Consider the following 23,816-nt stretch of genomic DNA (forward strand, 5'->3'; position numbering starts at 1 on the left):
ACCATAGACGTAAGACTGACTGGTCTGTAATTTTCAGGGATTTCCCTATTCCCTTTCTTGAAAAGAGGAGCAACATTTGCCTCCCTCCAATCTTCCGGTACGACTCCCGTGGAGAATGAGGAAGCAAAGGTCTTCGCCAGTGGCTTAGCAACCTCCTTTCTCGCTTCCCGGAGCAACCTAGGATAAATCTGGTCTGGCACTGGGGACATATCAATCTTAATGTTTGCCAAAATTTCCAGCACATCATCTTCCTCAATCTTGATCTGTTCAAGCCTGTTTTCCTGCTCCTCAAAGTTCTCATTCACAGAGTGAGAAGATGTAGGTTCAAAACTGAGATAAGCAAAAACTACTTCTCCCAAAGGGTTATAAATCTGTAGCACTCACTACCCCAGAGTGCAGTGGACACAGAATTCAAGAAAGAAATAAACATGTTTCTGATGGAAAGATGGATGAAGGGCTATGGGGAGCATGCAGAAGAGAGGATCAATGATAACCCCAGCTCTCTCAGCATGCATTTGACCAGCAGTTCCCTCTTTTTAAGTTTCAGCATCACTTACACGGGAATGGTCAGGTTGCAAGCACTAGTATCATGGTGCCAATTACCATTGATCAGCACTTAATCCCGAAACACATTCACTCTGCATGCAATGCAAATGAACAAGGAAATGATTGAAAGTTAAATGTAGCTGGATATTGGAAAGGCCTATGTTGGGAACAGATTTTAGTAAGGATTCTGACTCACATGTTCAGGAGCACAAATCAATATTTAATTTTAATATTATACCCAAACAGCATTACAACAATTATATGCAAAATGGTCATCAATCAGTGTCATATCCTCACTAACCTACATGTCTAGTCCTGTGAATAGGGGATTGATGATGGACAGCTTCATGGTCAAACGTAGGCCCTCCCATAAATTTGTGATGTTTGACAGATCCTCTATCACCTGCCCTTGGGCTCTTACAATACATCTTATTGTTCACATTCCAACATCAACTGTTATGCCTCCTCTGAGATGTTTGCCAATTGCATCATTTATTTGCTAATTGCTCATGATTTTTCAAATGTGCTCGTGCAATTCATTTTCCTTGCTGATCTTAGTATAGAAGATTTAAAAGAATGATAATTTCTACCAATTATTATATTATTTGTAACATCTGCTCTAACACTATGATTCTGTGACAATATCTTCCCTCTTATCTGACTTCAAAAACCCAGAAAAACCCAGTCCCTCTGTCTAGCATAAGATAACAAAGTGTGAAGCTGGATGAACACAGCAGGCCAAGCAGCATCACAGGAGCACAAAAGCTGACGTTTCGGGTCGAGACCCTTCATCAGAGACGGGGATGGGGAGAGGGTTCTGGAATAAATAGGGAGAGAGGGGGAGGCGGACCGAAGATGGAGAGAGGAGAAGATAGGTGGAGAGGAGAGTATAGGTGGGGAGGTAGGGAGGGGATAAGTCAGTCCGGGGAGGATGGACAGAACACGGAAGCGGGATGAGGTTAGTAGGTGGGAAATGGAGATGCGGCTTGAGGTGGGAGGAGGGGATAGGTGAGAGGGAGAACAGGTTGGGGAGGGGGGGACAAGCTGGGCTAGTTTTGGGATGCAGTTGGGGGGCGGGGAGATTTTGAAGCTTGTGAAGTCCACTTAAATACCATTGGGCTGCAGGGTTCCCAAGCAGAATATGAGTTGCTGTTCCTGCGACCTTCGGGTAGCATCATTGTGGCACTGCAGGAGGCCCAGGATGGACATGTCATCTAAGGAATGGGAGGGGGAGTTAAAATGGTTTGCGACTGGGAGGTGCATTTGGTTATTGCGAACTGAGCGGAGGTGTTCTGCAAAGCGGTCCCCAAGCCTCTGCTTAGTTTCCCCAATGTAGAAGAAGCCACAACGGGTCCAGTGGATACAGTATACCACATTGGCAGATTTGCAGGTGAACATCTGCTTAATATGGAAAGTCATCTTGGGGCCTGGGATGGGGGTGAGGGAGGAGGTGTGGGGGCAAGTGTAGCACTTCCTGCGGTTGCAGGGGAAGGTGCTGGGTGTGGTGGGGTTGGAGGGGAGTGTGGAGCAGACAAGAGATTCCCAGAGAGAGTGGTCTCTCTGGAAGGCAGACAAGGGTGGGGATGGAAAAATGTCTTGGGTAGCGGGGTCGTATTGTAGATGGCGGAAGTGTCAGAGGATGTTGCGTTGTGTCCGGAGGTTGGTGGGGTGGTATGCAAGGATGAGGGGGATTCTCTTTTGGCGGTTATTGCGGGGGCAGGGTGTGAGGGATGGGTTGCGGGAAATGCAGGAGACACGGTCAAGGGCGTTCTCAACCACTGCGGGGGGGATTTGCGGTCCTTGAAATATGCAGACATCTGGGATGTGCGGGAGTGGAATGCCTTATCCTGGGACCAGATGCGACAGAGGCGAAGGAATTGGGAATAGGGGCTGGAATTTTTGCAGGAGAGTGGGTGGGAGGAGATATATTCTAGGTAGCTGTGGGAGTTGGTGGGCTTGAAATGGACATCAGTTTCTAGCCAGTTACCTGAGATGTCATCTACGTAAGGGAAGCCAAGCGGAGATTTGGAGACTGCTTTGCAGAACACCTCCGCTCGGTTCGCAATAAACAACTGCACCTCCCAGTCGCGAAACATTTTTACTCCCCCTCCCATTCCTTAGATGACATGTCCATCCTAAGCCTCCTGCAGTGGCACAATGATGCCACCCGAAGGTCACAAGAACAGCAACTCATATTCTGCTTGGGAACCCTGCAGCCCAATGGTATTTATGTGGACTTCACAAGCTTCAAAATTTCCCCTTCCCCCAATGCATCCCAAAACCAGCCCAGCTTGTCCCCTCCCCCCACTGCATTCCAAAACCAGCCCACCTCGTCCCCGCCTCCTTAACCTGTTCTTCCTCTCACCTATCCCCTCCTCCCACCTCAACCCGCACCTCCACGTCCCACCTGCTAACCTCATCCCGCCTCCTTGACCTGTCCGTCTTCCCCGGACTGACCTATCCCCTCCCTACCTCCCCACCTACACTCTCTCCACCTATCTTCTTTACTCTCCATCTTCGGTCCGCCTCCCCCTCTCTCCCTATTTATTCCAGTTCCCTCCCCCCATCCCCCTCTCTGATGAAGGGTCTCGGCCCGAAACGTCAGCTTTTGTGCTCCTGAGATGCTGCTTGGCCTGCTGTGTTCATCCAGCCTCACATTTTATTAGTTGAATTCTTTAGCCTGTTTGTTAGGTTTCAGTTGGCATTTTTCATTCTCTCAAAGTCACAGTGACCCTGTTTCACAATTGTTTCTGCCCCCCCTTGCTATGTTATTTGTCTCAGAGATTCCTTCAAACTTAACAGTCTAAAGAATTCAAATAATCTTAGAACATAGAACATAGAACAGTACAGCACAGAACAGGCCCTTCAGCCCACAATGTTGTGCCGACCATTGATCCTCATGGATGCACCCTCAAATTTCTGTGACCATATGCATGTCCAGCAGTCTCTTAAATGACCCCAATGACCTTGCTTCCACAACTGCTGCTGGCAACGCATTCCATGCTCTCACAACTCTCTGCGTAAAGAACCTGCCTCTGACATTCCCTCTATACTTTCCACCAACCAGCTTAAAACTATGACCCCTCGTGCTAGCCATTTCTGCCCTGGGAAATAGTCTCTGGCTATCGACTCTATCTATGCCTCTCATTATCTTGTATACCTCAATTAGGTCCCCTCTCCTCCTCCTTTTCTCCAATGAAAAGAGACCGAGCTCAGTCAACCTCTCTTCATAAGATAAGCCCTCCAGTCCAGGCAGCATCCTGGTAAACCTCCTCTGAACCCTCTCCAAAGCATCCACATCTTTCCTATAATAGGGCGCCCAGAACTGGACGCAGTATTCCAAGTGCGGTCTAACCAAAGTTTTATAGAGCTGCAACAAGATCTCACGACTCTTAAACTCAATCCCCCTGTAAATGAAAGCCAAAACACCATATGCTTTCTTAACAACCCTGTCCACTTGGGTGGCCATTTTAAGGGATCTATGTATCTGTACACCAAGATCCCTCTGTTCCTCCACGCTGCCAAGAATCCTATCCTTAATCCTGTACTCAGCTTTCAAATTCGACCTTCCAAAATGCATCACCTCGCATTTATCCAGGTTGAACTCCATCTGCCACCTCTCAGCCCATCTCTGCATCCTGTCAATGTCCCGCTGCAGCCTACAACAGCCCTCTACACTGTCAACGACACCTCCGACCTTTGTGTCGTCTGCAAACTTGCTGACCCATCCTTCAATTCCCTCGTCCAAGTCATTAATAAAAATTACAAACAGTAGAGGCCCAAGGACAGAGCCCTGTGGAACCCCACTCACCACTGACTTCCAGGCAGAATATTTTCCTTCTACTACCACTCGCTGTCTTCTGTTGGCCAGCCAATTCTGTATCCAAGCAGCTAAGTTCCCCTGTATCCCATTCCTCCTGACCTTCTGAATGAGCCTTCCATGGGGAACCTTATCAAATGCCTTACTGAAGTCCATATACACCACATCCACAGCTTGACCCTCATCAACCTTACTAGTCACATCCTCAAAAAACTCGATAAGGTTTGTAAGGCATGACCTACCCCTCACAAAGCCGTGTTGACTGTATTTGATCAAGCCATGCTCTTCCAGATGGTCATAAATCTTATCCCTCAGAATCCTTTCTAACACCTTGCAGACGACAGACGTGAGACTTACCGGTCTATAATTTCTTTTAGTGGCTTTTCTATATCTTCTATATCAAAGTCAGCAAGGAAAATGAATTGCGTGAGCACATTTGAAAAATCATGAGCAATAAGCAAATAAATGATGCAATTGGTAAATATCTCAGAAGAGGCATAACAGTTGATGTTGGAATGTGAACAATAAGAGAGTCCAAGGGCAGGTGATAGAGGATCTGGCAAACATCACAAAATTATGGAAGGACCTACGTTTGACCATGAAGCTGTCCATCATCAAGCCCCTATTCACAGGACTAGACGTGTAGGTTAGTGAGGATATGACACTGATTGATGACCATTTTGCATATAATTGTTGTAATGCTGTTTGGGTATAATATTAAAATTAAATATTGATTTGTGCTCCTGAACATGTGAGTCAGAATCCTTACTAAAATCCATTCCCAACATAGGCCTTTCCAATCTCCAGCTACATTTAATTTTCAATCATTTCCTTGTTCATTTGCATTGCATGCAGAGTGAATGTGTTTCGGGATTAAGTGCTGATCAATGGTAATTGGCACCATGATACTAGTGCTTGCAACCTGACCATTCCCGTGTAAGTGATGCTGAAACTTAAAAAGAGGGAACTGCTGGTCAAATGCATGCTGAGAGAGCTGTGTTATCATTGATCCACTCTTCTGCCTGCTCCCCATAGCCCCTTCCTGCTCCACTGATGCTGCTCGGCCTGCTGTGTTCATCCAGCTCTACATCTTGTTATCTATGTTATTTGTCTCTTGATAGTCTTACAAGGTGATATTGTTTACACCCTTTTATGGTTCTAGTCTTCCTACTGACAGCGAAAAGATTCCTGTAAACCTATCGAAACCTATATTCATGCCGAAGGCTAACTGCCTACAGAAGTCTAAATTTTCCAGTGTCTAATACATTAAAACTACTAATATTGTATGGGCATATGTGTTTAATCTGTAATTATAATTATTTAAAAGACCTCATCTAAGGTGGGCCAAGCTTTCCCTTTCCATTTCATATAAAAATCCGAAATTTTAAATCAGACCGTTTTCATCTGAGCTGCCTTATCAGAGCTTTACAGTCTGCGTTCTAGCCCTGTCTTACTGAGACTCGGAGGCATTTTGTTCTCTGTAGTTAAGCCCATGATTTGAGCTTAATGAAATGTTGCAACCATTTTCTCACACTCAGCCATTGGCAGATAAAATGGTCTGCTTTGAGTATTTGTCCCTTCAGTGCCCTAACATTCAATGGTGCAGCAGAAAACAGGGCTGCTGAAGATACAGTTCCACTGCTCAGGCAAATCTGGGGAACCCTGCAATATAGTCTAGACAGAGTGTACCACACCATCTGATGTGCTGTGCTCTGCACAACTGGAGGAAAAAATTAGGTGATGAGCCACATACTGAATATCTGAGGGAATTGGAGCAGTCTTCTGAGGAAATGGACAGGGACATTATGGAGGGAGAAGATTTCCGTGTAGATGACAAAGCTCAGGTGCTACAAGCTAGACGGGAGCTGACTGACAGCTGATTCCAGTAGATGAAAGCTGGGTGCAGCCGTCTATTGTGCAGCGTTCTAGTCACTGGTCATGACGCCAGCATTTGGCTTTGATTGTGGGTGGGAAATGGGCAGCCTCTGTTCATTCTGTTGTGTTAATGCTTCAGGCTCTGATTTCTGGCATTTGCAGTATTTTACATTTACATACACACTTCTCCTCGCTAAAATGCAAGGCTGGCTATCCTCTCACTCCTAATTACAATTATTACATTAATTGAAAATGGGCAATAAATGCTGGTCAGCCAGTGGCCCCCATGTCCCAGGAGAGAATAAGATAAATGTCCTTAGAATCAGCATTGAAAGGAGAATTGCTGACCGTACTCTAACCATAAATGATTAGGACCTCACATACAACAATTACTGTACCCAAACTACTGGCTTTGAAACTGCACCATTCAAATCCTTTCAATATTCAGATACCCTGAAATCACTGACTTCTACCTACAATCAAAGACTCTAGAATTGGCAAGCAACTGTCATAATCAGAGATCTCCAGGTTACCCAATCCCCATTTCAACCCCACATATGTCTCTAACCTACCTGCAATTTCCCTATCGCCAACTCTGTAGCCACACAGTTGTCACATGCCTCTACAGTCACCTGACCTGTTGCAATCTATTATAGTCTCTAAGCAGCACAAGCTACTCTGGAGTTGCCACGATTAGTCGAAAGGATAAGCAATAAATGCTAGCTAAGCCAGAGAGGAGTACGTATCTTGTGAGTGAATTAGACGGAGATCCCCAAAACGATCAGAATTTGTAAGTAAGTAAATGGTGGACAGATTCTGGGGAGTCAGGAGATGACTTCCTACAGGAATCCTAGCCTCTGACCTGCCCTTGCAGCCATGGTATTTCTATGGCAGTCCAATTCAGTAGCTGATCAATGATAACCCCAGGGTGTTGGTGCCAGTGAATTTTAAGAATGTTATGGTTATATTCTCTCTTGTTGAAGATGATCATTGTCTTTCATTCGTGTGACATGAATGTTTCTTACCACTTTTCAGCCTAAATGTGGGTAATATCCAAATTTTGCTGCATTTGAACATGAACTGCTTTAGTATCTGAGGAGTCATAAATAATGTGTAAACACCAGCAAACATCCCCACTTCTAACCTCACAGAGGGAAGATGATTGATGAAGAGCCGCTGCAAATGGCTGGGCTTAGGATACTACACTGAGCATTTCTGCAGAGGTGCCTTCGAGCTGAGATGATTGGCTTCCAACAACCGCAATCATTTCTTTTGTGCAACGTATGGCTCCAACTAGTGGAAAATTTTTCCACTGTTAACCATTGCTTGAAATGCTGTTGTATCAATTTGTCTCTTCTGCATTTAACTGTTTTTTTTATTCATTTTCCTTTTGAGTAGATCAGAATGAATTTTTAAAATGGATTTCATTCATTCAAAATATTTTATCTGTAAGGATAGATTCAAAGAATTTCCTGCCAGTGACACAGGAGGATGACAGAGGAAATTTTGACCACATGAGCATAATAAAGTTTTGTGTACTAATAAAAGATCTCTAGATTAAAATAAAACCCTGAATTTGACAATTCCAAGAGGGAAAGAGTGAACACGTATATATCAAGTAGTTTGGTTTGATTGGTAACGGAAAGTGAACACATCTCAACTTTTGCTCCGAATTACACAACTTTGAATAACAAAGATACAAATTATTTATTGCAAGTTCTGTCTGTGCATAAAAAGGTCAGGGACTGAATCCTGACATGGTTAGTACACAAGCAAAGGCCTAAGTTGCAAAATAAATCTTTGATTTATTACATGAAATGTATTAAGTATGGATCTACATCACAGAAAAAGGCACTTCAGTTCATGATGTATGTGGCAGTTAATATATTTCCAATAAGACCAATAAGACTTCAACAGTTCATAATAACGCTAAGAAGCTTTGAAGTGGTGCTTAACATTTGACATATAACAAACATAAATACAGTCACATTATTACATATGTAATTCTGACATAAAATGAACAATTCATCCAATCCTAAATTTGCTCCTCACCCAGCCAGTGCTACTGTCAATTTCTGCAATATCTGGTAATTACAAACAGCACAACATAAAATAAACTAACCGATTCCTCAATTTTTAACATACAATTCCATTCCATTAAAATTTAATCGTAAAGGCTTTTTGATGGCATTGTTCAGATTCCAAAAATGGCAAGTTAATCAATTTGTAATCACCTTCCTTTACTATCTACATAACTACTGTCAAATTAATCAGAATAGGTTTTCAATTCTTTAGGGGTTTTTTTGGCTTTTCTTGGTTGTCCTGATTTTATAAACATTTCTATAACAAGTTTACAGAAGCAAATGTGGCTCTCAGCATTTGTTTAAAATGCATCCCTTAACTATGGTTTGCATGTCAAAATATAATAGATTTTCTAATAACTTTGTGCTCCCATGGTGGGGATTTCTGTCAACACCACATACCATGAATTTGAGTGTGGATAACAGCTGGATCATGCTTCTATATGACATTCTTTCAGTATTTTATCAATTATAAATTATTCAAGATCAGACTTTCAATAAGGCTTTAGCTGTAAAAATTGCTTCACATGAGTCAGGCAGACGAATATCTTTCAATCCAAAAACAAAATTGTCTGTCCTCTGCTGATGCCAGAAAAAAGGGTCCCTTGCAGAACACAATCATCAGCCGGGGTGAATTCCAGTTCATCAAATTGTTTTTGTACATTAATCAAGAGTTTGAAACTCAACAAATAGGAATTGTCTTTTTTGAGAGGAGTAGAGTGAAAAAAAAAACTTCCAAGTTCAGGATAACACAATGGAGTACATTTATCCAGTGATCTCAGATCATCCTGATCTCAACAAAACTATTCTTTTTACCATGTGCGAAAGGGGCCATTTGACCAAATATAATATCAAGGAGCTAATGGTAATTAGGACAAATGCCCCTCATTGGCTGGAGTCATGCCCATCGCAAAGTCAACTGTCAGCTCAGGATAGTGTCCTAGGTCCAACATTCTTCAATTCCCTCATCAAAGATGTTCCCTCCATCATAGAGTAATATTTAGGGATATTTGCTGATGATTGCACAATGCTCAGGACCATTTTATGACTTCCTAGGTAATGAAGCAGTCCATGACCAAATGTAGCAAGATCTGGAAAACATTCAGGCATGAATCAGGCTCTCCAATGCGATTAAAATCTTGGTGCAAGATTCCCACATCTAGCATAAACACATGCAATATCAGTGATGTGCTGCCCATGGCCAATGATGGACATAGGCCTAATTTAAACTACATCTGTGACCTGTGGGTACCAAATGGATAATTGTTTCAGACCTCAGAAAGTTGACCTATTACTGCACAAGGTTGTTCAACATGTAGCTCATCCTCTTTTTCAAATCCTATAAACCATGACCTCACCCTGTCTCTGTTACCTCTTTCCATCTCCTTTTATACTCTTTGAAATCTGACTCAGACCCTTTACGCAACTCTACTTACACTTCAGCCAAGAAAGCAACTTGTTTGGGTTTCGGTGTAAAAGGTTTACTTTCTGGTGGCATAGTGACCGAAACAAAACTTTTTAGGTGAAGGTTCAAAGAATAAATTTTAATGACTTGTTCTGCTGGCAAAATGGTTTTATTCTTGGAGCGCAATTTCAGGAAATTGACGTTTAATGTAAGATCATGATCAAGCATCAGTAGGATCTGATTTTAAACAACTTCAGATTCTTTCATAATCCAGGACTCTGTATAAACAAATTTGAAATGATAACAATACCATTGGAGGTCATTTCCTCATGTTTTTATTTTCAGTGTAGAATAAAATTTGAAGCTCAAACCAAATATGTGAAAAAATTATCAGAACATTTATTTACACTAGATTCCCTACAGTGTGGAAACAGGCCCTTTGGCCCAACAAGTCCACGCTGCCCCTTGAAGCATCCCACCCAGACCCATTCCCCCTAAAACCCACACACCTCTTGAACACTACGGGCAATTCAGCATGGCCAATTCACCTAGCCTGCAGATCTTTGGACTGTGGAAGGAAACCAGAGCACCCAGAGGAAACCCACGCAGACATGGGGAGAATGTGCAAACTCCACATAGATAGTCACCTGACCCTGGAGTTGAACCTGTGTCCCTTGTGCTGTAAGGCTGTGGTGCGAACCACTGAGCCACTGTGCCACCCAAACAACTCCAATTCCGTGCAAGAATAAACAAACAATTTGACACTGAAGCAACTAAAGAAATCCTTTGTGGCATTCTTCAATTAGTGGTATTTGTTTGCCAATGGAAAAATAGAACTTTGTGAAGATCAGAATAATCTGAAGGTTGCAGGGTAAATGTATTCTACTGTGACATGTGCCTGGGTTGCATTTGTCCAGCTTTTTATGCACAGGGCATTCCTGGTCCATTTTCCGCATTGCTGTGTGGATGCCTGTGTACTAAATGAACTGGAACAGCTTGGATAGGATATGGCTAGTTCTGGAGGACAGGTCCTTCAGTACTATTGCCAGAATGTTGTTTGGGCTCATAACCATGGTAGTGTCCAATGTCTTTAGCTGTTTCTGGGTATCATGTGAAGTCAATTGAATTGCTTGAGCACTAGCATCTATGATGCTGGGGACCACAGGAGGATGCCAAGATGGGTCATGCACTCAGCACTTCGAGCAGAAGGTGCTGGCAAATGATTCAGACGCATTTTTTGTATTCATGCGCTGGGCTTTTGCATCGCTGAGAATGGAAATGTTTGTAGAACCTCCTCTTCTAGTTACCTGTACAATTATATGCTGTCATTCATGACTGATATGACTGGACTGAAGATTTAGCACTGATCATTTGGTTGTGGGATTACTTAGCCCTGTATATTATGGGCTGCTTATGCTGTTTATGAGCTCAGTGTTGCTCGGTGCTCACTTTGGCACCTTATTTTCAGGTATGTCCTTGGTCCCACTCCAAATTACCTCCTGCTATTGTCACTGAAACAGGGGTGATCCCTGGCTTGATGGGAATAGTACAGTGTAGGATATGCCACACTATGAGATACCAGATTGTGGTTGAATACAATTCTGCCGTTGCTCATGATGAATATGGCTCACTGTAACTCATCAATGCCTGGTTTTAAGTTGCTGCTGCTGATGCTGAATTGATGCTGAGATCTGTTCAAGAAAAAACCCGTTACGCGTGATGATATTGATTGACATCACTTTGGAGGATATCCTCATAATGAAGGCAACACTTTGTCTCCAAAATAAATGTATGGTAGTTTTCCCTGTTAGTAATAACACGAGCAGGCACATCTGTTGCAAGTAGATTGATGAGACTGTCAATTACTACTTCCTGAAGGCTAAGTGTAGTGTCTTAGTTTTTTAGGACTTGGTCAGTAATGGTGCAAACAAGTATCTCTTGTTCATGGGCATTAACATACCCCACTGAGAACTCATTCAGTGTACTTGAACTTCAATATGGAGGAGAAATGATCTATCAGCTAAGAGAAGTGTGGTTGGTGGTAATCAGCACAAGGTTTCCTTACCCATTTTTGAACTGATGCCATAAGACTTCATAGATTCTGGAATCAACGTTGAGGACTCCTAGACAACTTCTTCCTGACTGTACCACACTGTACCAGTGCGCCTGCTGTGACTGTCCTGTTGGTGGGAGAGGAAACACCCAGGATGGTGATGGTGATGCTTAGGACATTGTAAAATGTCATTCTCTTAGAATGACTGTGCCAGGCTGTTTGTTTGATTATTCTGTTGGACAGCTCTCTTGGTTTTTGTACAAGCTGTTAGTGCAGAAGACTTTCTACAGTTGTCAGGGCTGTGTGCATTACTGCTGCTTCCAGTGATTCACTTGATGCCAGGTGGTCCTTTTGGTTTCATTCATTTCTTTAGGCTTCTTAGTGGTTTGATACATCTGAGTGGTTTGCTATCCATTTCAGACAGCAGTTAAGTTAACCACATTGCTTGGGTCTAAAGTCATACGTAGGCCAGATCAGGTGATGACAGCAAATGCTGCTTCTCTAAAGGAGTCAAACGAGAATCAAACGTGTTTTTATGACAATCAGCACCAATTTCATGGTCATCATGAGACACACTTTTAATTCAAAGTGTATTAATTGAATTAAAATTGAATTAAAATCACCATCTGCGATTGTGAGGTTAAAATCTGTGTCCTTAGAGCATTAGCCTCATCTCTGAATTATTAGTGCAGTGATAACAACACAACATTACCTCCTCTCTGCCAATCATGAATATACTGCAACCTCAGGAAGTACATAGTTTAAAATTGTTTTTATTCCTATTTCATTGGAAGATTGTGAACTATAACAAGAGAAAAATAAGGAACTTCATCTGCTTTATGATTGACAGAGAATATTTGACCTGTTGAGTGAGAGTTCAGAAAGCATATATTGCCTCTAGATGTCTCAAGCAGCCGAAAGGCAGCAAAGAACATCATAATAGTGCATCTGAAAACCATGACAGGTCCAAAGATCACGTAACCTGTTTTGTCAAAAAACACATTATGAGGTTAATTCTACAGAAGTATTTTTTTCATTCTATAGATTTAATATATGACAATGGAATAGCTTTTACATTGGTTGTGAAATTGAAGAATATCCTTTTATTAAAACCTAATATTTCAATATAAATTAGAGTTTTGTCAAAATAAATCACATTTCTTCAATATACAGAGAAAAATAGAAAATTTAACCAAAGAACATTTAAATACAAAAAAAGGAAGATTGTATTTGTAAAGTCATCATGTAAAGAGATTAATTATTACTGTAAATTCCAATATTACAGCTTAATGCTGCAAGAACATTACTGTGTCCTGTAAAATAGTAGGATGAGTCAGTACAACATATGGCTTTAACTTGTGACTTTATCACCAAGTCGTACAGTGGCTGATTGATTCCTTTAGAGAATTTAAATTATTTCTTCATATAACTAAAGTTGAGCAAGGGAGATAGTTTTGCTTTGCCAGGATGTTTAAAGTTTATTTAAAGCAAGTTCTATTGTGCAATTATAACATTTAAAAATTATAAATATTTGACTTTGAGCAGTTGATTAGTTGAATAATTTCAGTGCAGTTGTTTAGAAACTCTATCTAAAATTTGAGAAATTAAAAATAGTCTATCAAAAAAGGTATACACCGGTAAAATAGACAACACAAATGTCATGCAGATGAGATGAAAAGATTATGATAGTTGCTGTGAGTAAACCATTCATGACATTAATGTAATGCTTGCAGCTATCTCGTTAAATAAGCTACATTGAATGGCTTACAAGGTGATATAGAATAAGCTGTCTTTCTAATTGAGCAGAAGTTAAACTTTAGGAAAAGTGAGGTTAGCATGTTTGCTCAGCAGTTCCAATTCAACTTAATATGTTAACCTGGTAGACCTCGAAAACACTTTGGATCAATTCATTTCAACTTAGCTATGGGCTTAAATAGTAAGAACAGGGTGTGTTCAGTAAACACTAATCGAAGGGAATATTTTTAAATATGATTTCTGTATTACCTACCCTTACAAGTTCTTAAGAAAATTCTCAAATTCCATCCTTCACTCTCCCCAGTGGCTGTAGGACCACCATGTGCTGGAGAAAATAGAGGGGAAGCTGCTGAAGGGCCAGGAACAAGAATAATGCCACAGTTTAATGATGACTCCCTACAAGTTCATCTCCAGGCTAAGGGTGGTCACTGGGAGGTTCTCATACTTGCTATCAGAAGAAGTGATTGACTAGCCAGACCACAGCATCCTGAATGGGAGTGTCACTGTGAGAAGCCACAGTTGTCCACGCAAAATGGGTGCAGTGTTGCAAAAGACCTCTCACAATCTGCTAGGCTGAGTGTGCAACCATTTTGAAGATGGGCATATGTGGAAGGGCGCAGGGATGCGAAGTATATCAAGTGTGGAATTACCTTGTATCTTGGGAAATGCATGAGGTGACATAAAGTAGACATGCTCTTCTTCATGACATTGGAGAATTCTGGGGGTGGTGGAGGTGGTTTCTGAACAGTGACATTTTTCATTTGGCAAATAACATTGAGGAAGAACATTTTGGGCATCCAAAGAAAATATGACTTTTCTATAGTTGATTCATTATCATATCGCTTCTGTTTTATCATAGAAAAGACATGTAATATCTGAGAGTTTGTTCAAGTAGGTTGTGGTTGAACTAAGATTGGTGGAGTAGCAGATAGTGAAGGGGACTGTCCAAGAATGCAACAGAATACAGATAGATTGGAGAGTTGGGCAGAGAATTGGCAAATGGAATTCAAACAGGCAAATGCGAGGTGATGCATTTTGGAAGATCCAATTCAAGAGTGATCTATACTGTCAATGGAAAAGCCCTAGGGAAAATTGATGCACAGTGCGATCTGGGTGTTTAAGTGAAGGTGGCAATGCAGTTCGATAGAGTGGTCAAGAAGGCATATGGCATGCTTTCATTCATTGGACGTGGTATTGAGTACAAGAGTTGGCAGGTCATGTTACAGTTGTATAGGACTTTGGTTTGATCACATTTGGAATATTGCATACAGTTCTGGTTGCGTCACCAGGATGTTGCCTGGTATGGAGGGTGCTGGCTATGAAGAAAGGTTGAGTAGATTAGGACTATTCACATTAGAAAGATGGAGGTTGAGGGGGTGGGACCTGATTGACATCTACAAAATCATGAAAGGTATAGACAAGGTGGATAGCCAGAAGCTTTTTCCCAGAGTGGGGGACTCAATTACTAGGGCTCACAATTTCAAGGTGAGAGGGGGAAAGTTTAAGGGAGATATGCGTGGAAAGTTCTTTATGCAGAGGGTGGTGGGTGCCTGGAATACGTTCCTAGGGAAGGTGGTAGAGGCGGGCACGATAGCGTCATTTAAGATGTATCTAGACAGATACATGAGTGGGCAGGGAGCAGAGAGATACAGATCCTTGGAAAATAGGTGACACGTTTGGATAGAGGATCTGGATCGGCGCAGGCTTTGTTCTTTGTTTTAATCTGATGAATTTTATGCTGTTAGAGGAAGAAGTGCTTGGGTTGGCAGTATATTAATGGAGTCAGTCCAGTGGGCAAGTTGAAGATGGAAGTCAGCTCTGGGGTGGTGAGACTTCAATGGCATATTGCTTTCTCCCACAAAGGTAGGGTAAAAGGGGCTAAGGAGCAAGTGGGAAAGGCAACAGGGAGAATAGTTGGATTGGAGGACTGCAGAAATTGGGGTGAGAATGTGTGCATCAATGTCTATGAGAGTGCGGCTTAAATACTGCATAACATTTTCTGCTGGTTCTAGTGTTTGTATTTATAGGGACTGTACCTCTCTAAAGTCATCTCAAATGATAATGATGCCTCTCATTCCCTTTGTTTGCTTCCCTCACATGTGAAATTTGAACAGCTACTGCCACAGGCTCCGTGTTAACCTTTGAAGAGCAGAAGATTTTGAGACAGATCCATGCTCTGTGCTGTTTGTGCACAAATTGGGCTATGGAGAGTCTATATGCCAGTATGAGCACATGATTTTGGCAAGGTTAGATTCACAGATTGAGACCATGCACGTCTCTGGAAACTGTAAGAGTGCTTCACACAACCTCAATGCTGACCCCCAGCCTGAACATGAGCTGTCCATCAGGTGAAAAATGTTGGATGTACAGTGTGAAGCAGGCAGGGATATGGCAGAGATTCAGAGGGTTTGCACAGAATGGTGCAGACAGTAGAGAAGGCCATCCAGAACATGAGCACTGTGATCGCTCACTCTCCAGAAAGCATGGCTTCCTCATTGAGCAACTGAAGACTAACCCGACAGGTCATTAATTGTCTAAAATTTAAAACTATCATCAGCTGGATTAACAGGGACAAGAAGTATATGTCTCCTGCTCCAATCTAAATGCTTCTTGCTTCTGGCAGGTGTTTAATTTGAGCCTGTTCCATTTGTGTTGACCATTTACTACACAGTCTGGAGTTCAATATTTCTGCAATAAATGATAAAAAAATGTTGATTTTCAACAGATGATTGAGTCTTCAAACCAGTTGGATCACAGAATAATATTGTGATTAGATGCTGTGGAGCTAGGATAAAGTCAGCTCATTAATTTTCTGTCCACTGTGTTTAGGGATCAAACATGATAATACATTTTAAATGAAGCCTTTCTAATGCACTCAAATAGGTAGATATTTACAGTGCTTATAAATTTCGTTATTTTAATCCGAAATGTAAAGGAAATAGTATTTCTCCAGTTAAAATACCAGTTCTAAAAGAGTATGAAAGGAGAGTCAGCAGATCTGGCATAATCTGTGAAGAGAAAATCAGAGTTAATGTTTCGGGTCCGGTAACCCTTCCTCAGAACTTGAGGAAGGATCACCAGCCCTGAAACATTAGCTCTGATTTTCTGTTCACAGATGCTGCCAGACCTTCTGAGCTTTCCCAGCAACTTCTGCTTTTGTTCCTGATTTACAACATTGGCAGTTCTTCTGTTTTTTTTATGAAAGGAGAGTGGCAGACCAGTTCACCAGTAACCCAAAGAGAGAGTACAAAAGCACTAATACAAAAGTTTAATAAGAAAATGAGACAGCGAGAGCAGAGTGCCAGCTTCAAAGAGGAGCGACCATGCTCTAAAGAAATCAAACATGATGTCACAGGGAAACATGTGATTACTTGGTAACAATTGCCTTATTTCTCTTCTTATTAGCAATGTATTAGTAATTATGAGGTTCATTAGTTGTAGCAGCAGTCAGATTTCTTATTAGTAACAAAGCATCATAGTAGGAGGGTTTATCAATTAGTTATTTGGACACATTCTTCCAGAAAGGAATCGCTTCCTATTGGATAGGATTCCCTGATTTGGTTGGTGATCAGGGATAGGCAGATCGGATTGGGACTGAGCCATCTAAGCATATTGAGAAGATAGAATTGGACGAGTCTTGGTACCTGTAATTGTCCAAGAGGACTGTAGTTTTTGCAGTTTGTATTGATGACAGTAGGAACAATAGACTTTCACTGACCACACTGATCATGGTACCCTGGTGCAGGAAGCCACACAATTAGAAGCAGTAACTACATAATAATGGCCAGTATAGTCACAGTGTGGACAAAGTTATGCACATACTTAAGAGTAAAGAAGCTGAGAAAGCCAGAAATTGCAAAAATGATAAAAAGATAAATTAAAGTCTCTGTATCCAAATGCCTATAGCAATTATTAAAAAAAGGACAAGTTATTAGCATGGAGAGAAAATAAATATATAAAATCTGATAGTCTGTATAAAGACATGGTGTAAAGTGACAAAGGAGATGACCTTAATGTTGAACGATATTTCAAAATCTGTGAAAGGTGGGTAAAGGCAGTGAACTAGCTCTGTTAGTTAGAGATGATACTAGTACAAGAGTGAGACTTCAACTTAGCTTGAAAAAGCAAAATGTGGAATCATTTTGGGCAGAAGTAAGCAATATGAAAGGGAAGAGGTCACTTGTGGTAGTGATATATTGACCCCTTAACAGTATATATTCTGTCTGACAGAGTATACAGGAAGAAATAAATATGGTGTATGTGAGATGTACTGCAATAGTTATAGGCAAATATAATCTACATGTAGATTGGGCAAATCAGATTTGTAAATACAGACAGAAAATGAGCTCAGAGTGTATTCAGGGCAATTTCCTAGTGCAGTGTATTCTAGCATAAGTAATGGAGAAGAAAGCAAGCTATTCCAGATCTGATGCCCTGAGATAGAATTGATTGATAACTTCACAGTTAAGAAACCTCTAGTAGGCGGTGATCATAACTTGATAGAATTTAATGTTTAGTTTGAACCTTGGTTTCAGATGAGAAATCTGGGACTAAAGTTACTGCTTTAAACCTAAAATAGGTAAATATAAGGAAATTAAAGCCGAATTAGCTGAAGGGAATTGCAAGACTAGGCTAATAAGTAGGACATCATAGATACAGTAGCAGAATTTTTGAGTGATGTTTAATAGCTCAGACATAATTTATCTCAATGAGATAGACAATAATATTTTGGGAAGAATGCTTACTTAATAAATGAATATGTTAAGGATATCTGGAATTTTAGGAAACACTGTAAAGTACAAATTTGCAAAGATTAATAGTAGTTCAGAAAATTGTACAGATTTTAACAAACAACAAAACCTCTCTAAAAAGTAGAAATTAGGGTATGAGAGAAGTATAAAATCAGATAGTAAGAGTTTCTAATAATGTATAAATAAAGAAATGAGTAATCAATGCACATGTTAGCATGAGTGAGTCTGCTGATGAATAATAGAAAATAAAGAAATAGAGAAAGAGTTGGACAGATTTTTGCATCTGTCTTTACTGCAGAAGACTTAAAAAAACTTAGGTACTTGAAAGTTGAGAGGCAAAAAAGAGAGAAGAAATGAAAATATTCACCATTACTAAGAAAAGGACTTTGGGAGAGTATTAGACCAAAAGGCTGCCAAGTCCCTAAATACTGATGGTGTACATCCTAGGGTCTTAAATGAAGTGGCTGCAGAGATAAAAGATGTACTTCTTATATTCTTCTCAAACTCCTTACTTCTTGAACAGTCCTAGTATGTTGGAAATATCAAATTTAACACGTTTATATAAAAAAGGAAGACAAAAAAAGGGAAAAAGACAGTTGGCCAAGCATCCGTCACAGAGAATTTGTAGGACTCCATTATTAAGAGGTGCAGCAGGATATATAAAATTATAAAGGGATCAGGCAGTGTCACTACTGTTTTATGAAAGGGAAACCATACTTAACTAATTGATCAGAGTTCTTTGAAGAAGCAGCAAACCAGGCAGATAGCATGAATTGCAGATGTTGTTTTCATGGATTTCCAAAGGTATTTCTTAAAGTGAAACATCAAAGGTCAGTATTTCAATTCCTCATGTTGTAATGAGCACCGTATCAGCATGATTAAAAGATTTGGTAGCCCACAGAAGCAGGGATAATTTGTTTTTGTTGGGTTGGCAAATTTTAATTAGTAGAGTATCATGGACGTCAGTGCTGGGGCCCCAGTTATTTACAATCAGCATCAATAACTTGGAAGAAGGGGCCAAATATATGGTGTTGAATTTGTAGATGACACCAAGATAGGCAGAAAAGTAAGTTGTCAAGAGTCTATAAATTGATCTAGGTAGGCTATGCAAATACTTTAAAAATTGCTAGATGATGTAAAATATGCACTTCAGTTAGGAAAAATAAATAAATCATTCAGATAAAGAAAGATTGCAGCATTCAGTGGAACAGATGGATCTGTATCTCCTGACACATTAGTGATAACGTGCACTTCTGGCAAGTTATGAATAAGGACAATGGAATATTGGTGTTTATTAAAAAGAGAATACAATATGAAAGTACTGAAGTGTTTGTTGACACCAATGATCCACTGTTAATTTCTTGAGAGCTCATCTTTGATTTTTTTCATTCTGTGCATATGCCAGTATAACAAAAAGAGATGATTTAAAAATAAACTGAAAATACTTTGCCTGGTGTTTTTGTTTTACAAATCCAATTGACACATCCATTCAAAATTTTTCATTTTTGTGTGTCTGCTAGTTATTAATAACTTCTATAAAATTTGTTTGACATTTATTGCTTCCACTGCACATACTCTTGAATGTCAGCAGATGCAGCCAAAATGTAGAGAAACATTACTCTGGCTGTGCAGGCACTCAAATAGGCTACATCTGGAGTAAAACAAACATTTTTGGTCTCCTTATTTGAAAAAAAGAATATAATCACATTAAAAGGACTGTTGGAATTCTCTTCCTGAGCTGGAGTGAAGGAGGTGGGGGGTGGTTGGAGAGGGAGTGTGTCATTACTTTTATTAAGAATTGAGTTATTTTAAATCCCAAGAAAAGGGGGCCAAGGGTTGTGGGAGGCAAGCAGGAAAGTGGAGTTGAGATCAGCCGTGATCTTATCAAATGGCAGAATAGGCTCACAGGCTGGAAAGCCAATTCCTGCTCCTGTGTCATATTGCTTATTTCTTAAATTGTAGATTTGGTATATAATCTGTTTCAGAGCATTTTCCCTTTTAATTTGTGTATAGATTAGTTTACCTAATATTTTTCTACAATGACAATGAGGGACGAAATTCTTTGAGAAGTTTCTTTAAATTAAAATCATGTAGCTTCTAAATTAATTTCATTTTTCAGTAGATGTCCCCTTCAAATCAGAAACCCATGTCAGAACATGATTTTTTTTTATATAACTAGATAAAATGGAAGCCTGTGGATGTTTTATCTTTGGCTTCAATAATCGATTGAAAATATTTTCTTTTGAGGAAGGAAGTCATATGAATCCTATTGATATGACAGATGATCTGTGGTATTTGCTGGAATTTAATTCCAAAACCATTTCTCTAAATTGGAAAATGATCGATATTTTTGATGCTGTTTTATATTCTCACACACGTTACATGCATGTTCATCCCAGAAATGAGCTATCCGCACTGTGTAATACTTTCTCCATTTGAAGTAGTTCATGTACAAGTCCTCATTATCATTCAGCTTGTGCAGATAAGCTGCAAGTTCTTGAGCTGATTTGAAATCATCCACATGAATGAAGGAATCAGCTGGAATGTAATTTTCATAGTTTTTTCTCGATGGCCCCAGGACCACGGGCACAGTGCCTGCAAGCAAAGCGTTGTAGAGCTTTTCGGTTATGTAATCCTCATGTACTGAGTTCTCAAAGGAAAGGTAGAACTTACAACTAGATATTGTAGGGATCAAATCTTTAGAGATCAGATGTTTTCTAAAGGCTTGACCGTAAGTATTTATTTTAATGTATTTGGATAGTACATTGTAATACTTCACTCTGGCATGGTTAGAGTTCCAGTTGCTTACAATCCAACACACTAGACAGCTTTTACTGGGCAATTTAAAATCTAATGGGACTTTGTTCATTGACAGAGACCCATAAGGCATTTCGATATCTGCATTCCGTCGATATGTCAAGCTCAAGTTGAAGAGTTTGTTAAGTCCGGTTCTTTTAGGAGCATGGCTAGGTGACTCCAGATTCATCCAAATCCATTTCTGAAAAGTTGGCCGAGGTTGTGTGGGCAAGTTGGACAAGTCCCCATTTATGTCTCTGTGATGGAAAAGGACAGCGTGCGACTTGTTAAAGAGGCTCCTATTTGCAGTCAAGTGACAGTCATGGATGTTAAACTTGGATTTACAAGAATTGAGCTCAAATTTCTGACCAAAAGGCCAATGCCAAATGAGCACAATAGTTTTATTCTCTTCAGCAACTCTATCAAAAGTGTTGTTCACATCTGGTGCCGGTGTGGCAGATCCTGGTGCAGTATAAATCCAGATGTTGGATGGTTTTATATACAGCAACAAAAAAGTTAAAAAACAGCTCAAAGTGATGATGGTCATTAACAGGAAACGGAAAATCTCTTTATTGGATACTGATGTCATAATGTCTCCTGAAAAGTAAAAAATGAAGACTATTAGGATCCTGAGAACATTGTGCCTCTTCCTTTCAAACTGCATCAAGATTCAGAAAATTTGATTACCAACATCCATAATGGGATGGTGATTATTTACACAAGAAGTATAAGACAAGGTAAAGAGAATAGAAGTAGAGTAACTTGAAAATGAAAGCTGAATTCAAGGAAAGAAACAAACAAGCACAATGAAGAAAATGGGCAGTTCAAAATCCCATACAGAATTAATGAGAAGTAATCAGAAAGCTTATTAAAATACTGCTCACATTAAATTCTTCTCAGAAATGGACTGGATACTGTGTCTGTAGGGCTGTGAAATATTTTGTTCACTTTATCCTGTTTTCTCAACTTTCAAATGGCCAGTGTTCCGGGGAAGAGAAAGAAAATGCGACAAAGATACTATAAAGTTTTCTTTGAAGTGTGGCAGCACTGGTATTAATGGCTGGTTAGAATTTTCAGCCACTTGCTCAGAACAGACATCTTGTTCATCAGGTTGCATTGTGCTTTGAATCCAAATGCCTTAATGATGAGGCAGAGATGGTAACAGAAAAGGAAAGGAAATGCAGCAGGTCCTGTACTCGGGGTCCCACTACCTCGTAGGTGTCCTTGCCCCATGCACACAGTGATTTGAGGGTTCTGAATCGGCCTGTTCAGTCACATGAAGACCCATGGCATAAAGTCACAACCCCAAGCAGCGAACATCTTCAAACTGAGGGACAACTGATGATGATTAAAGAATAAAATGAATGAAAACTTGCATGTACATTGCACATCTCATAGAGTGATAGGGCAGAAGGTTTTGTCTACTGGGTGGACAGGGATGATTCTTCCCGAGGATGAAGGAGCTCTGAGAAAGCAAAATCGCCCAATTCCCCTCAAAGATCTGCTGGCTAATCAAAAACTAACAGATGTGTTTTCTTGGATAGTAGGAACAGCAGATGCTGGAGAATCTGAGATAACAAGGTGCAGAACTGGATGAACGTAGCAGGCCAAGCAGCATCAGAGGAGCAGGAAAGCTGATGTTTCAGGCCTAGACCCCTTTTCTGAAGAAGGGTCTAGGCCCGAAACATCAGCCTTCCTGCTCCTATGATGCTGCTTGGCCTGCTGTGTTAATCCAGCTCTACACCTTATTATCTCAGATGTGTGTTCTTGGTGGTGCCTCTATTAAGGCAGTGGCTGCTTCAGGAAATCCAGCTACTTGAGTCCAAGGAACCGGGATACAGTTGGCTAATGTAGGAGAGGAGATTTACAAGGTGGAACAGATTGGCAACAAGGGAAGAGAGGTAGCTGTCAGTGGGCAATCTCTGCCAACTTCTTAATGTCTTTGTAAAAGTACTGATAGCCTGAAAATAGAGAGTTCCCCTACTGCCCAGAAACCTTCCGGCTCCCCAGATGGTGAGTCATCAGTGATTGATTATCAGTCACAGAGCAATGAAATCCAGTTGATGAGGAGGCTGTCCATGAACGTTTGGCCTTGGGAATGGACTTAGGAAGATAGAAAAAATCCTGTCTGTCACCTTCTGTTTAGAGAAAAGCCCTAGATTCTAGTCAGAGAGTTATTAAAACCGAGAAGGAAGCCATTAAGCACATCTAGTGTATGCATACATCAGGAAAGTAAATCAGCCCATTTTTCAACCCCTTATAGTCTTGAATCATAGAATCCCTGCTGTTTGGAAGCAGGCCTTTCAGCCCATCAAGCCCATACTGACCCTCTGAAGAGTATCCCATGCAGGCTCATCCCCTACCCTATCCCTGTAACCCTGCATTTCCTATGGCTAATCCACTTAACAAGCACATCTTTGGACTGTGGTAGGAAACCAGAAGACCCAGAGAAATCCCACACAGGCACATAGAGAATGTTCAAACTCCACATAGTCAAACACCCAAGGGTGGAATTGAACCCAGGTCCCTGGCACAGTGAGGCAGCAGTGCTAACCACTAAGCCACTGCAATGTTTCCTAGAAAGGTAGAAAATATGCATACATGACACCAAAGAATTTGAAACGATAGTATTGTGGTAGATAAACATGAATGTATAGCTTGAAGAGCTTAACCAGCTTGGTCTTACCTCAGATCGGAACAAAGGTAACTGAATCTAATGACTATCTTTGCTCTT

General features: G+C 40.7%; 3 protein-coding genes across 10 annotated transcripts in view; all 3 read right to left on the reverse strand.

The window, feature by feature from the left end:
• The window catches only part of LOC125452503 (4-galactosyl-N-acetylglucosaminide 3-alpha-L-fucosyltransferase 9-like), a 152,944-nt gene that overhangs the window by 40,913 nt on the left and 88,215 nt on the right, over positions 1 to 23,816 (reverse strand). The window contains exon 3 of one of the 6 annotated variants that reach the window (XR_007247561.2): positions 10,243 to 12,281. The exons of the other annotated variants lie outside the window; for them this stretch is intronic. The gene's annotated coding sequence lies outside the window, so the exon portion shown is untranslated. Of the gene's footprint in view, positions 1 to 10,242; positions 12,282 to 23,816 lie in introns of those variants that run through there. 6 annotated transcript variants of the gene reach the window in all.
• LOC132205974 (4-galactosyl-N-acetylglucosaminide 3-alpha-L-fucosyltransferase 9-like) overlaps positions 1 to 23,816 on the reverse strand; it is a 131,773-nt gene that overhangs the window by 19,785 nt on the left and 88,172 nt on the right. The window lies entirely within an intron of this gene.
• Positions 19,567 to 23,816, reverse strand: part of LOC125452502 (4-galactosyl-N-acetylglucosaminide 3-alpha-L-fucosyltransferase 9-like) — a 92,448-nt gene continuing 88,198 nt past the window's right edge. For both annotated transcript variants that reach the window (XM_048531017.2, XM_048531014.2), the window contains one exon: positions 19,567 to 21,679. In XM_048531017.2, the coding sequence (XP_048386974.2) occupies positions 20,592 to 21,671 (1,080 nt within the window). In that variant the 5' untranslated portion in view covers positions 21,672 to 21,679 and the 3' untranslated portion in view covers positions 19,567 to 20,591. The remainder of the gene's footprint in view (positions 21,680 to 23,816) is intronic.

The sequence above is a fragment of the Stegostoma tigrinum genome, chromosome 4, assembly GCF_030684315.1.
Source record: "Stegostoma tigrinum isolate sSteTig4 chromosome 4, sSteTig4.hap1, whole genome shotgun sequence".
Lineage (NCBI taxonomy): Eukaryota > Metazoa > Chordata > Chondrichthyes > Orectolobiformes > Stegostomatidae > Stegostoma > Stegostoma tigrinum.